The sequence below is a fragment of the Telopea speciosissima genome, chromosome 2 (assembly GCF_018873765.1).
Source record: "Telopea speciosissima isolate NSW1024214 ecotype Mountain lineage chromosome 2, Tspe_v1, whole genome shotgun sequence".
Classification (NCBI taxonomy): domain Eukaryota; kingdom Viridiplantae; phylum Streptophyta; class Magnoliopsida; order Proteales; family Proteaceae; genus Telopea; species Telopea speciosissima.
In genome coordinates this window covers 62,933,654-62,949,625 of record NC_057917.1, presented here as the reverse complement: position 1 = coordinate 62,949,625, position 15,972 = coordinate 62,933,654, and the positions used below count along the sequence as shown (strand labels likewise).

General features: G+C 38.9%; 1 protein-coding gene across 1 annotated transcript; it reads right to left on the bottom strand.

Annotated features, from left to right (window-relative positions):
- Positions 1-1,510: 1,510 nt before the first annotated feature.
- Positions 1,511-15,185, bottom strand: LOC122651936 (nicotianamine aminotransferase 1-like). The gene is made up of 7 exons (XM_043845513.1): positions 14,839-15,185; positions 13,139-13,478; positions 12,817-13,035; positions 4,763-4,822; positions 3,526-3,681; positions 3,340-3,433; positions 1,511-1,641 (listed from the first exon to the last, which is right to left on the bottom strand). Exons 1-7 carry the CDS (start codon positions 15,105-15,107, stop codon positions 1,526-1,528), a joined length of 1,254 nt encoding a protein of 417 aa, XP_043701448.1. The 5' UTR covers positions 15,108-15,185; the 3' UTR covers positions 1,511-1,525.
- Between the last annotated feature and the right edge of the window lie 787 nt (positions 15,186-15,972).

Below are 15,972 nucleotides of genomic sequence, written 5' to 3'. Positions count from 1 at the left end.
GGTTAGAATAGGCATTTCAAAGGGGCCTAAAGGGTCGGGCTTAGTGGTATATATCATTCACAGTTTTGAACCAAATCTCTGATCTCCTAAATACCGATTAGGTGATTGCAATGTTAGAGACTACGATGCTTACCCAAAAGAACCATCTGTTTCACAGGATCATTATCACCTATAATTCTGAGACCCTCCAATTCCCCTACAATCCCTCACATGGGAGCTGAAATGACCACTTACCCACTGCTTGGACCCACTTCCCAAGGCAATGGGTAAGTGGTCATTTCAGCTCCCATGTGAGGGATCGTAGGGGAATTGGAGGGTGTCAGAATTGTAGGAGATAAAAATTCCCACAACAATAACGCAGTTTCTTATGTTATGGATTTTCGAAGCTCTAATTTACCACCAGGCAAACACTCCTTTGGGGCTGAAAGCTGAAATTTAATGTAAACAGACCTAAGGGTCTACCCGTCTACAAAATTTGAGCTCAATGGGAATAGAAACATAATTTATTGAAAGAGGAGTTTATAAGTTCATAAACAACCTATCCTTTAGACTCAATATCCTATTTTAACCAGTTGAAACTAGTGAATTATCCTATTTAACCACAGTTAACAGAGCCAAAGTTAGAAATTAATTTAGTAAAGTCCAGTAACAAAGCAAATAAGTCCCGAGACCACCATTTCATTTTTACTGGTCCATATCCAACCATTCCTTCCACCAATGCCTTAGAAATAAGGCCAGACTTTTACATCCCTCCATCCCAGCTAAAGAGACCACTTTGCAAGCCTTACTGCAGTCCCCTTGCTTCTGCTTCTGCTTCTTAAGGACATCCTAAAATACTATAATTCATATATGCAAAGACAAACTCTTTGTTAATTAGTAAAACAGTGGTCCACCCACCCTCCCCTGTTAAATGATCAACACTACCATCGCAAATAAGAACGTGGTGCACCGTGCAGATGGCCAGAGCCTGCCAGTAGATCCATATCTGACAGGTCTCCCGCGCACTGCAGGAGGGGTTTGCAGGGAGGCAGACATGCAGAGTAGAACTGTCGAAAAATGTAGGTGTTTGAGGGAGAAACACTGTATTGGGTAGTTTTGTAAACTCAAACCAAAAAAGTAAGTAATTTTGTTAAACGAAACAGTAACTGTTTAATTTGGTAAATCCAAACCCAATAGTGTGTATAATCTTGTAATTTTCCCTAATTAATACCTGTTTCTTACACATTTTCAAGTAGATCAGTAGATCCTTACCTACCTAATGGCTTGTCAAACAACTTGTTACGTCAATTTGATGAGTGTCAATATATATATTACTTTTGGTTTTTACCTATTCCAAATGTATATGACCAGTCCAAACACTAGTTGATTGAAGAAACCTTAATACAATATACTCATTATTGAAGCAAATACAGAACAGTTTTGATCAATTGACAACATCTCCTGTTGATCATTGAACAATAAGCACACAAACTATACCAGTAATAAAATGGAGCATGGGATTCAACATCATGATTGTGACTTATTACTATTTCTTGGCATGCCTCTGGCAAAAGGATTTTGCCCTCTCTAGGCCATCTTCAATAGAAGTCGGCTCAACAGCAAAAGTTATGCGGAGCCAATTTTTCAATCCCACTGTGATACCTGCAGCAAATAACATTCAAATTCATCAATGGAAACATAAAACACTCCCACTCTTTTTAAACTCTACCACCAATCACCCAAAAGAAGGGACTGGAAGGGAAGGTTATGCTGAACAAGAATATTGTGGTCAAATTGCAAATTTAACACAATGCCTCTACAGAAACAAATGGCTGTGTGCTAGGAGATTCTTAAGGTTGGTAGGTAAGAACTCCAATTCCAATTTCTCACACATTCAGACAGCCTATGTTGTGAGAGTAATTTGCAAGTATATGCATGTCTCCTGGACAGCTCATTTAGATTCTGCTCATCATATTGTTTGATATCTCAAGATCTCTCCTGGAAAAAGGCCTATTCTCTTAGAGCATGGCCACTCAACAATCGAAGCAGATTAGCATGTTGACTGAGGATGACCACTCCTGGAAAGGGTCTATATATGGTGGATAATTATATGTTTCTCAATTGGACAAATTTGAATTATCTATCTAATTCAAGAAGTACTGAAAGAGTCAGCGAGCAATCAAATTGCAATTTTGTTCCACCAGTGATATCTTGCAAACATCATTACCTAGCAACCTTTTACGGAAAAGTTAGAACACAAGAAGAAGATTTTAGAGAAGAAGGATTCTGTATTTAGGGGAAGCGATATGAAAGATTCAAAGTAAAATTCATTGTCATGATTTTAACTAATTATAGGTTTATCTGTGAGTCCTAAGAGTACTACTCTCTCTCTCTCTCTCTCATAAATATTTAATGTAAGATTAATACAGCCTAATACTACACTGCCTTAAGCTCTTGGTTCAGCATTGTTGTCTCTCGGAATTAAACCACATCATAAATGGTTGATTTGATAAAAGTTTACGAATAGTAGGACATTCCACAAGAGTTTTGAAGGATGAATGCTTCCACAAATGCTGGTTACCAATTTCTAAGCATTGGGTTCTACACTTCTACTTATAAATGAAATTCTCCCCGATATTGCAATGAGGCTACTTTAAAGAATCAATCATTCTCTAAAACAGATTCACATATACTGGAAACTGGAAAGCAATGATCACCACTGTCCACTCAAAAACTTGTAGAAGAAACAAAATTCAATTAAGAAAGGAAGAAATCACCAGGAAGCTTAGCATCATTATGGAATCATAAACGCAAAGAAAAGAGGGAAAGTTTTAAAAATAACAAGTCATCAGAATGAAAATTTGCCTCTAATAAGTAACAGTCGGGAGAAGAATTGAATTAATAGACACACAACTATAAAGCTGAAATAAAAGGAAAGAAGAGCTCTTCAAATAAATTTCATTCATTGGAGCACAATGACAAATGTGTAAAAAGGGGGATTTAGTACTTTTAAGTTTATTGGATAGTGCTACAGAACTTATGGATTTGGAAGAAAAAAAATTTTGATGAAATAAATTTTTCTCCAGCAGGAAAGACAGGATAAGCAGGATCAAAAGCTTTGTATGTTTTTGTTAAACTATTTATTTTTTTTTTTTTTTTTTTCTACTTATAAAAAATCAATAAATAAAAAATGTAGAATTTTCAAATGCAGTGTATATACAAGCAAACACTGTTTCTGTTAGAAATATGGAAACCATGGAAGGAGAAGGAAACCTTTTATAAAAGAAGTTCGTCAAAATAAATAGTTGCCTATTTATGTATTTGAAACCAATTCTGCAAAGGCAGAAATGATTTCCTCACCTGGTAGAAATACCACATTTTCTTCTTTGACCAACTTGTAGCAAAAGTCAATATCATCATCGATATCTTCCAGAAGTGACAGATTTATCTTTACCTGCGGTAAAAAATATTAGGCAAGAAGTATTTTTACCAACCATTTATTTCAAGCAAAGAAAACCCTCTGACTTGTTCTGTATTCATTCTTACCATCACAAACATAGATCCCTCTGGTTTATGTGGACAAGTAAGGCAATCAATGTCCTTTATTTTCTCATAACAAATGTCTGAAGCTTGCCTTAATGTATTGAGGATATTCTTAAAGAAATCTTCTTTTGTATCCTCAAGAATTTTAGGAATTGCCCCCTGTTATGTTCAACAAAGTTGTTAGCTAGGCATCACAGCAGCAATGATAAAAAGTAGATGGTATATATCTTTGTCAAGTTCAATATACTGATGTGAATTTCAAATTCTTTAGTTCAAATTCAAATAAGAAACCATACAACATAGAATCGTCCAGATATATTTCCTGGTTTTCTTCCCTACCAGTGAATGTTTGAACTCTCAAGGTTAGGTTTGTAAGTTTGGTATTGCTTTACATTCTACCTCTAGGACTACAAATAGAAGGGCTAAAAGGTGTTAATGTATTACTAAATGGGTTAGCACTGTGCAGTTCAGGTACTGGCAAGCGTTGCAAATTTTTCTTGTTTAACTTTTCTTTTTTAGGTTTGGGAGAGGGAAGGGGGAGATTAAATACATAAACCCAGCTAAAGTCATCAAGAGACTTTCACGCGTTAAAAAAATTACTGTCGATATATCATTTTCTCACCTCCCCTTATTCTGAACATGTTTGGTAATTAAAAGTTTGATTTCGAAAGGTTAGACATGTCACTTTTAGTATGGGCCAAAGTTGTAGCTCCATAATAGCCTAATTCAATTTTACTAAAATACTGTGAATTAGTCAAGGTTTGATGAAGCAAATAGGATTTTATCCATGTAATGGGAAAAAATTTTGCAACTCTGCCAATGTGCAATTTCCTATACATTATTATTATTTTTTTCTCCCTCTCCTGTTCTGAAAATGTGGGCCTCATATTGATGATACTTTTTTCAGGACACCCATTGGTGTGGCATGCAGATTCCTCCCTGCACTGGAAGCGTGGGGAACTCTCTGCCCTATGTAATATACTCCCCAAAGTTTATGCTTATTGCAAAACATGAACTGTTTAAGGTGTAAATTTTGAAGAGAATTGTTGGCTTCTTGTACTTTATCCATACTTAAATGTTAGTTTGTGCGGCTAATTTGTCTTTACCTATCTATGCTTATTCAGGTAATGTTCTTGGAATCTAACTACTGGTCATAAATCCTTACGAGTGCTTAATGTGAGAAAGATTACAGCTAGCATATCTATATGGATATGTGCCTCAAATCAGCAAAGAAAAAAACCTGAGTGAAAGTTGCAGGGTCGGAGGAGATATTGAGACAGCCATGAATGCTCTCGACCATCTAAAAAGAAGAAACAAGAAGTCATGTTAGCCTCCAGAAAAGAAGTCCATGAATAATATGCAACTACACATAAAATAAAGCAAAACACAATCAAACATTCTGAACAGAACAATACTTCATTTCCCCAAATTACGTTGGTTTGGCAGTCCAGAATGAATGCATACTACTAGTAAAATTGGAGGTATGAACCCCACCCAAAAAAAAACTTAATTCTTTTTTTTTTGAAGAAGAAGAGAAAGCATCTTTGTGCTTTCTGTTTTGTGCAAAATAGATGAAATAATAAGTATGTACTGTAAGTAATTTTCAATAATTGTGGGCTTAATTAATTACTTGGATCGGTTAATTGATGTGAATCCTAATACTGGAGTTGGTTCAAGTATGTCATCCGGTTCTAATTGGGATGGGCCAGTTCTAGCCCATTGTGGAAGTGGGTTAGGGTTATGGAACAGTATTTTTATAAATACTAATAAGGAGGGTCCCTGTTTGTAAGTAATTTTCAATAATTGTGGGCTTAATTAATTACTTGGACCGATTAATTGATGGGGATCCTAATACTGGAGCTGGTTCAAGCATGTCACCCGGTTCTAATTAGGATGGGCTAGCCCTAGCCCATTGTGGAAGTGGGTTAGAGTTTTGGGACCGTATTTTTATAAATACTAATAAGGAGGGTCCCTGTAGTCACGTCATTCACTTTCCTATTTTCTCCCACAAGAAAAGGGTGTTCACGGTGAAAACAGGAGACTGCAGAAGATCCCTTCAATGTTTATTGGTCTAAGACTACAGATTAAGGAGAAGATCTAATTGGGTATTCTATTATTATTCTTCATCGACAGACATACGTAGGTGAAAGGTACAATTTCTTCCCTTTTATTTCCATTATTGTTGTGTTTTAAAGTTCATATGGACATGATAGTGATAGAATTTATCACTGTATATGTTTAATTCACCAAAGTGGCGTTAGAGCCTTTCCATATGTTTTAGAATCAACAATGGAGTTTTATATCAATAAATTTTTTAAACCATACGTTTCCGCTCCCCAATTGGAATTTGTTTGTTACTTCGAAAATAAGGAAAGAATGGGAACCGTTTGTTTTAATAATTAAAAGGATTAAAAGGTTAAGTCATTTTGATTCCTTTTGACTGGTAATAAAAGGGTTTTTTGAAAAATTGAAATAACAAAATCAGGGTCGGGTACGGTGGTTTTGGCCAGAAAAACTAGGCATGGTCATATCTCGTTATGATGGGTTCTAACGGTTTTTGTTTGAAGTTTAAAAAAAAAAAAACAGCAATTGGTTCTCCGTGTTTTCAACCCAGTTGGAGATGTTTTTAGGCTATTGAATAGCCGGAGGTGGTCGGTGGTCGGTGTTCGGCGTTCCTTCGCTGGGAAAGGTTGCATGGCCGGCAGTGGCCGTTGCACGTTGCCACTACCTCCGTTGCTTGCGGCTAAAGTTCTGCAAACAAAACAAAAACGTTAAGAAATACAAAACGTTAAAGTAAAAGCTAATGTTAAGGATGATGGCATATTCCTTGGGAATATGCTAGATTTTCAAAGTTTTTAAAATTTTTAATAAGTTAAAAGGTTGAAAGTTAAAGGTAAACAAAAGGTTAAATGGTACCAACAACTGCTTAGCTCAGTTGGTGAGCCATGGTGCGCTTCATGCCTATGCTCACCAAGAGGTCTCGAGTTCGAGTCTCTTGGCTGGTATCTTATCCCCTTCCTGGTTCGATCCCCCCCCCTTTCTATCAAATTATATATGTAAAGCTCCTAATTAACCCAAAAAAAAAAGGTTAAATGGTAAAAGTAAAAGTTAAAAGGTTAAAAGGTGAACGGAACGGAAAAAAAAATAAAAAAATAAAAAAAAGGACAAAAACTGTTTCCAATTAATTTTGACCCTACCCGATATCCGACCCATAAGAAAAGGGGTCAATGGCCCGGGCAACTCGACCCGTCCCGGTTATATGATCTGACCTGAAACCCGAAAACTGACCCAGTTTGTGTGACCAATCAACCCGACACTTTGACCAGGATCGGTTTGCCTTTGAACCGGGTTGGTTTTATTAACCTGGTCCGATTTGGTTCGAACCATAATTGAACCACAGTTTGACCAAAGAAAGTCCAATCACTCTCCAATTTCGATCGACTCGTGCGAGCTCATGCCAAGTCCATTTTTGTTGTTTCGGGACTCCGTGACTTCGTTTTTTCGAGGCCTACATCGTGATGTCCGCTGTTCGTCAAAATAGTAACTTTAAGGGCACATTTTTTTATTTAAAATTTTGAATTTTGGCATTATGTTAGTTATTTAAGGAAGCTTAAATTTGTCAAAATTTCTATTTGTGCATGATAACATTGCATATTTACAATGATTATGTTGTTAGAAAGATGTAAATGTACATTCTTCCACTTGTTTGGCTGCTTGCTTTTCCTTTATGGGAATTGTAGGGGAATAAGATGTTGATCACCAAAGTGGCACATCGAGTTTCTCTGCAATTCTGTTATGGCAGCAAAGTTGGTAGTGTATACCCAAAGGTGATGCTACCCAAGTTTAAAGATATTGTTCATGCACATGCAAGCATAGGAAGGAATGGTAGTCTAGGGGTTCTATATGCTCAAAGGTGATAGGATTCCTAAATTATCATTTCTTTCAAGGTAAATGTGGTTTTATGAAAGGACCAGTGCATCTTATGCCCCAAAGGGTAAAGATGTAGTTCGGTTGTGACTTTCATATGATTGATATTGCTAGTATTTTATATTATCTCTCATACTAGTTGATTTGATTAATTTGATGTGTTTACAACATACCTGAGTTCTGCTCTCAAAGAGTTAGTGTGTATATTTATCTGGCTTGTACTGTCTCCAGGATGTCTATTCAGGGTAGTTTATTCTCCACTGTTCCTATCTTATCTGAAGATAATTATAAGAAATGGAAAGAATACTTGAATGTAGCACTAGTTCTGATGGAGTTTGACTTAGCTTTTAGAGAGCCTAAGCCCATAGTCACAGCCTCTAGCACCACTGAAGAGAAATAGAAATTAAAAAAATGGGAAACTGCTAACAAAAAGTGTGTCACCTTGATGAAAAGATCTATCCCTGAGAATATGAAGGATAATGTGGAAGAGATGGACATTGCAACTGAATATCTAGCTGCCATCAAAGAAGTTTTTGAGGTTTCCCAAAGTACTGAGAAAGCGGAATTGATGAATCAAATCCTCTCAGTCAAATTTGATGGCAATGGAAGCGTGAGAGAGCATATTTTGGAGATATCTTCTATGGTGAAGAAGCTGAAAGATCTGGAGACTAACCTAGATGATGATTTTCTAGTCTCTCTTATACTGAAATCTCTTCCAGAGCAGTATGCGACTTTAAAGACCACCTACGCGGCCTTAAGGGTAAAATGGACCTTATAGGAACAAGAAGAGGTTTAGCAAAAAAGGCAGGTTTAGGCCATATGACAGGGCTAACAGGGACAATACCTCAGCGGGATCAGTCTCAAGCAGGCAAGAAAGATATGGGCGGTCTGGAGTGTTTCTAGTGTCACAAGAAGGGGCATATGAAGAAGGATTACAGGGCTAGGCAGTCCTGATGAGCAAAGAAGAAGGATTCTGGTACTCACTTGTCCCTTGTTTGCTTTGAATCCTTTAATGTTAATGCCCCTATGGATTCATGGTGGATTGATTCTGGATCCTCTATTTATGTCACTCATTCCTTGCAGAGGTTCATCAGAAGGAGGACACCAAGCAAGGATGAAATGGCGGTGTTCGTCGAAAATGGAGTAGAGGTTGCTGTTGAAGTCATTGGAGTAGTTAGAATTTTCTTGTCTAGTGGTTTGTTTTTGGATTTAGAAGACATTGTGTATGTTCGCTGCATGAGGAGAAATTTGATTTCTGTTTCAAAACTTTCGAGAGTGGGATATTTTTTCAATTTTAATAAAGATGGCTTCAATTTATTATATAACTCTATTGTGGTGGGCAATGGTAGTCTTGTTGATGGGCTTTACAAATTAAATTGTGATTCTTCAGTAGTTCTAAATGTTGGTTCCAAGCACTCTATGTTAGATGAGCGATCTTCCATGTTGTGGCATAGGCGCCTGGATCATATATATGTGCAGAGGATGGAGAGACTAGTCAGAGATGAGATCCTTACACCTTTAGACTTCCATGATTTACATGATTGTGTGGATTGTATGAAAGGGAAGATGACTAAAACAAGGAAGATAAAGGCAGCTCATAGTAGTGGTTTACTAGAGCTAGTACATACAGATATTAGTGGTCCATTTCCTACTCCTTCACTGAGTGGTCAACGATACTTCATTACCTTTATTGATGATTTCTCACGTTATGGGTACCTCTATCTCATTTCTGAGAAGTCAAATTCTTTGGATGCCTTTATGATCTACAAAGCTGAAGTGAAAAACTCTCTTTCAACGAGAATTAAGACAGTGAGGTCTGATAGAGGAGGAGAGTATTATGGCAGGCATGGAGATTCTACCCAACTACTTGGTCCCTTTGCCAAGTACTTACAGGAGCAAGGCATTATTGCCCAGTATTCTATGCCAGGCACACCGCAGCAGAATGGAGTTGCAGAAAGAAGGAACCGTACTCTGAAAGACATGATGAGAAGTATGCTTAGTAACACCAGTCTTCCAGAGTCCCTTTGGGGGGAAGCAATCAAGATAGCTGTTTTTATTCTAAACAGAGTGCCCAGCAAATCAGTTCCAAAGACACCTTTTGAACTTTAGACTGGAAGAAAGCGTAGTCTCAATCACTTACATGTTTGGGGTTGTAGAGTTGAAGCGAGGTTATTTAATCCACATGAGAGGGTATTGGACTCTAGGACGGTCAGCTACTTCTTTGTGGGATATCCTGAGAGGTCCAAGGGTTATAGATTCTATTGCCCTAATTCGATTAACAGGATTGTGGAAACCAGTCATTCCAAGTTCATTGAGGATGGTGGTGGATTTCTTAATCCTAGGAATCTTGTTTTTTATGAAGAGGACACTGTTGCTTTTGATGTTGTGCCTAGTACCAGTCTCTAACTGCCTATTTTTGTTGATCAGGCTGCACCTGAACCTGCTGAAGAGGTGATGGTTGAGCCAATAGCACCTGTTGAACCAGTGGCAGCAGCTGATCCCATCGATCCCATTCATCCAAAGGAGGTTTTGAGAAGGTTTGCTAGACCTCGTAGGTCTGCTATCGGATCTGATTACATGTTGTACCTGACAGAGGGTGATTTTGACTTCAGGCAAGAGGAGGATCCAACCAGTTACAAACAAGCTGTCAGTAGTGCAAATTCTCAAAAGTGGTTGGAGGCTATGCAGGATGAGTTGTTATCTATGTATAACAACAAAGTTTGGGAATTAGTTGATCTTCCAGAGGATTGTGCACCCATAGGCTCCAAATGGATGTAACTAAGACTGATTCTCGAGGTAGAGTTGAACGCTACAAGGCCAGGCTGGTAGCAAAAGGCTTCACACAGAAGGAAGGTGTGGACTTTCATGAGACCTTTTCCCTAGTATCAACAAAAGATTCTTTCAGGATTATCATGGCATTTGTAGCTCATTATGACTTAGAGTTACACCAGATGGATGTTAAAAGGGCATTCCTGAATGGAGATCTGACAGAGGATGTTTACATGCTTCAGCCAGAAGGTTTTGAGATTGCAGGGAATGAGAGGAAATTTTGCAAGCTGAAGAAGTCTTTATATGGTCTGAAGCAAGCCTCAAGATAGTGGTACCTCAAATTTCATGAGGTGGTAGTCTCTTTTGGGTTTTCAGAGAACCTAGTAGATCATTGTATCTATCTGAAGGTTAGCGGAAGTAAGTTCATCATTCTGGTGTTGTATGTTGATGATATCTTACTAGTATGTAGTGACATGACGTTGTTACTTGAGACGAAGAGTTTTCTATCTGCGAGTTTTGAAATGAAGGACATGGGTGAGGCCAGTTTTGTCCTTGGTGTTGAGATCAAGCGCGACAGGAAGAGGGGATTTCTAGGGCCGTCTCAAAAGGCTTATATTGAGAGGATTCTCAAAAGGTTTAATATGTCTACTTGTTCAACTGGTGATGTACCAATCAGCAATGGAGATAGACTGAACAAGCAGCAGTGCCCTAGAAATGACATTGAGTTCCATGGCTGACAAGCCCTACGCTTCTACAGTAGGGAGTCTGATGTATGCGCAGGTTTGTTCTCGCCCGGATATAGCTTTTGCAGTCAGTGTTTTAGGGCGGTTACAATCTGGTCCTGGTTTAGCACATTAGACGGCAGCAAAGAAGGTCATGAGGTACTTGTAGAAGACCAAGGATCATATGCTAGTCTACAGTAGGGGTGACACTCTAGAGGTTGTGGGGTTTTCTAATGTTGACTATGGAGGTTGCACTGATGACTTGAAATCCACTTCTGGTTACATCTTCAAGATAGCAAGTGGTGCCATCTCTTGGAGGAGTGCCAAACAGTCCATCTTGGCATATTCTACTATGCAGGTAGAGTTCATTGTTCTTTTCGAAGCTACAAAGCAAGTTATCTAGTTCAGGGGCTTCATCTCAGAGTTGAGGGTCGTAGATTCCATAGATGGACCCACGGTGTTGTATTGTGACAACATCTCAGCAGTTTGCTTCTCCAAGTACAACAAGAAGTTTGCAGGTTCCAAACACATTGAGATAAAATATCTCATGGTGAGAGAAAAAGTCAATGAGAGGCAGATTATTGTGGAGCACATTGTGACTGACAACATGTTGGCAGATCCTTTGACAAAGGCATTGCCAGTGGGAGTGTTCAAGAAACATATTTCCTGTATGAGTGTTGTTGAGTCTTTTGACATGTTTGTCTAGTGGGAGTCCTGTATTGGTTTGCCCTTACTTTTGTCTTTTAGACATCTATATGAGCATGGTTATTCATCTTATATATGTGTTGTCTTGCTCATTTGCACATGTGTAACTTATTTTGATTCAGTTATTGACGGTTTGCCAAAGTTATAGGCAGTTTACCAAAGTTCGATATTAACCCAAGGTTATGGCGGTTTGCCCAAGTATTGGTTAATATCAAAGTATGTGCCTATAAGGTTGTTCAAGGCACTCTGATTTTGTAATCAGATATAGGACCTAAATGAAGTTTCAGCTTCATGGTTACACATCTCAAAGCAGTTTATTTGACAAGTGTGTCATATTCGTGATGACAGAAAGTTGTATACCATATATTGAGGTATATCTTCTGCTATTATTCAACATGGTATATTGTTGAGTAAATCAAAGTTGTGACATATAAAGGTAAAGGGATTCCACGGCCACATCAATTGATATGAACTCAGTAATTAATCTAGCCCTAGTGGGAGATTGTAAGTAATTTTCAATAATTGTGGGCTTAATTAATTACTTAGACCGGTTAATTGATGGGGATCCTAATACTGGAGCTAGTTCAAGCATGTCACCCGGTTCTAATTGGGATGGGCCAGTCCTAGCCCATTGTGGAAGTGGATTAAGGTTTTGGGACAGTATTTTTATAAATACTAATAAGGAGGGTCCCTGTAGTCACGTCATTCACTTCCCTATTTTCTCCCACAAGAAAAAGGTGTTAACGGTGAAAACGGGAGACTGCAGAAGATCCCTTCAAGGTTTATTGGTCTAAGGCTGCAGATTAAGGAGAAGATCTAATTGGGTATCCTATTATTATTCTTCATCGACATACGTAGGTGAAAGGCACAATTCCTTCCCTTCTATTTTCATTATCGTTGTGTTTTAAGGTTCATATGGGCATGATAGTGATAGAATTTATCACTGTATATGTTTAATTTAACATGTACAACATCCGTGTTTCATAATTACTGCCTAGGACAGCGATTATGTGCCATCTTATACACAATACTTAGAACCGATCAACTGTTGCAACACCATGTGAGGGTTGAAAATTGGAACCTCTGCCCTGTAGCACAGAGTTGTAGGGTTGGAACTTGGCACATAGAAAAGTCATAGCTACTTTTACGGGGAGAGAGAGAGAGTTGGAACCTTGGTTTTTTGAAGGACGCCATTGGGATCAGTTATGACAAGCCAACCCAATCTCCACCCAGGCACCGACCATCTCTTGGAAATGGAGCCAAGTGTAATGACAGGGACGATCGTTCCAAATGCACCCATGGGCACAAATGGATTAGTCCCAAAAGCGATACGATCGTAAACTTCATCCGAAATAACCATTATCCCAAGCCTGCTTGCAGTCTCAGCAACCTAAAATACCCAATTTAAAATTAGATGTTAATGACTTCAAATACATACATCTCATAAACCTCGGAGACAGAAAGAGAGATGATGGCTTCTACTGTGTTTTGACCTTTTGCAAGTGTTGATAAGTGAAGACATTCCCGCAGGGATTTCCAGGGTTGATGATAACCATGGCAACAGTGTTATCATCTGCAAGAGCTTCAACAGCATCAAGATCAATCTCCCAACCCTTGTCGGAGAGAAGATCAAAATGTCGGAATTCAAGATTGCTGAAAGCAGCAAGAGATTCATAGGTGGGGAACCCTGGTCTTGGAAGCAAGATGTTGGCACCGGGCTGAGATAGGGCCGATAGAACCACCTCGATGGCTTGTGCGCAACCGCTGGTGAGATTCACATCATCGGGAGATAACTTGTAGGGAAGATTATTTGATAGGTATTCAGCAATTGCCCTGTTCCACTTCCATCCAATGATTAACAATCATACTTATCAAAAAAAAAAAAAAAATGATTAACAATCATATTACAAAAAAAAAGGATAAATTACACCTTCACCCCTTGATTTTCAAACTAAACTCAGATCACCCCTGGTTTTTGAAAAAATTCAAATCACCCCCTGATTTAGACCCCAATATGACAAATTAGTCCCTACCGTTAGTTTTATGAAGTGATGATGTCAGCCAGTTAAACAAATTTAAATCCCTAAACTACCCTTGACCAATGTTGAAGATGAAGGAAGAGTAGTATTGTAAATTTAATTCTAATGTTTTAGTACAAGGGTAAAATAGTCCTTTCACACCAATAACTAACAGTAGACTAACACCATTACTGTATAGGGGGTGATTTGAGTTTTTAAAAAAACTAGGAGGTGATCTGAGTTACATTTGAAAACCAGGGGGTGACATGTAATTTACCCAAAAAAGAACTCTACTTGGTGGTGCTTCCTATGCCCTCCAATGGGTGGGCACGCCTAGGTATCTCGATCATCTACCCAAGGGCAGAGGCGTGATCTCACGGTGCCTTGTGAGAGGGTGTAAGAAACGAGGGGGTGAATGTTCACGTACGCGAACAACTCACAGTCGTTCAGATGGAACATTCCCACAGAATAGATTCCATATGAACAGCTGTGAGTTGTTCACGTACGTGAACATTCCCTACACTATGGAACACCAAGTAGAGATCTTTTTCCTTAAAAAGATCAAACAGTAAGTACGAGACACAATGACCGCCTTACCCCTGCCCCCTGAGCAACACACAAATAAGGCGAGACACAATGACCGCCTTACCCCTGTCCAAACGCCTTGCCCGAGCGGGGGTAAGGCGATCATTGTACCTCGCCTCATTTGTGTGCCGCTCAGGCTGCTACGGGCAGCGCGCCATAGAGGATCACGATCATCCTCCCACGTGTCATGAGTGATACAAGACTCTCTTACCTTCGAGAATGGACCATCTACGGATCGTTCTCCTCTCAGGTTCCTTGCCCGGTTAGGTGCGCAGGTTCCTCTCATAGGAGGGGCGGAAATCACAACTTCAGCCCCTGCCCAAACACACTGCCCGGGTGGGGTGAGATCGCCATTTACGCTTTCCTATGAGAGGAACCTGCGCACCTGACCGGGTAAGGAACCTGAGAGGAGAAAAATTCACCATCTACACGTACCAACAGGTGAACCGTACATCTCAAAGCCAATCATATTTTAATTTTGTTCCCATAAAAACCCCTCCTCCCCTTGTAAATGGTAAAAATAAAACAGGTGGTTGGCTCTCACATGTACATTCACCTGTTGGTACATGCAGAGGAACTGAACTCCTTACCTTCTAGCAGGAAGAATACCGACAGTGGGAGCATAGCAGTTGAACTTAGCAGAACGAAGAGAATCAACAATGGCGTCTTCAGCTGCCGGAGTAGTTCGAAAGCAAGAAAATTGACTAGGATCTCCATGGCCAAGGTAGATTGTGGGTCTTGTGTCGGTCGCATCAATAGCTCCATGGAGCTTGTTGAGCATCCCTCTGACGGTAACATCTGAAGCAGAGGAAAGATCCTTCCTCGGCTTGAAACGCCATTGCTTCAACCCGTTCTCCATCGATCTTCTCCTCTCCGCTTCCTTTCTTAAAACGAAATCGAGAATGGTTTTTGTTGTAGGATCGATCTGGAGGACTGAAGAGGAGCTAACAATCTTAAATAGGTAGAAACAGGCAGTGGATTGGACGAAATTTCAAGCCAACTGAGCCTCTTCTGCTTTCTAATTTTGGTTGGTAGTGAAGAGAAAGTGAAGCTTTACAAAAGAAAAAAGGAGAAAAGTGAAGAAACAACAAAAATAAGAAGTGGGTTTTGCGACACTCAGCAGAAGAAGTTGTGGATGACTCTGCTGCTTGGAAGCATGCAGTAAATGGCAAAGCATGCGTGTGTTTTTTTTTTTGTTTTTTTTTCCATCCGATACCGGGATCAGCTCATATCGGTTGGGATAAAAAAACTATTTTACCGTAATTGGAAAACTGGATTTTGATGGGTATCAAAATTTTGGAAAATCTAGGCCAGAGTTGTGTAGATTAGGTTAAGATAAAAAAAAATAGTAAAATCGGGTCATAAATCTTTCGAGTCAAATAAGACTCTATATTTTTATTCGAGTCAAGACAAACTCAATGAATATAATCGTTTTTTAAAAAAATTTAAAGCCGATTCACTTAGAAATTGAGTTGAGTAAAATAGTAACCATATTCTAAAACAATCCATAAGAAACCCTCAACTCCCTTGTCTTTTTAATGGTATGAACTCAAAATGTAATGATCATTGATTCCTTGATTTGATTTTTTCCTGATTTTTCATATTTTTCTGATTTTTTACTAATTTTTACATATTTATTGCAATAAAAATTTAAAAAACATTATTCGTTTTGACTGGGTTTGACAAGGCCGAGTCACCAGGTTTTTCTTAAAGACAAGTAGAGT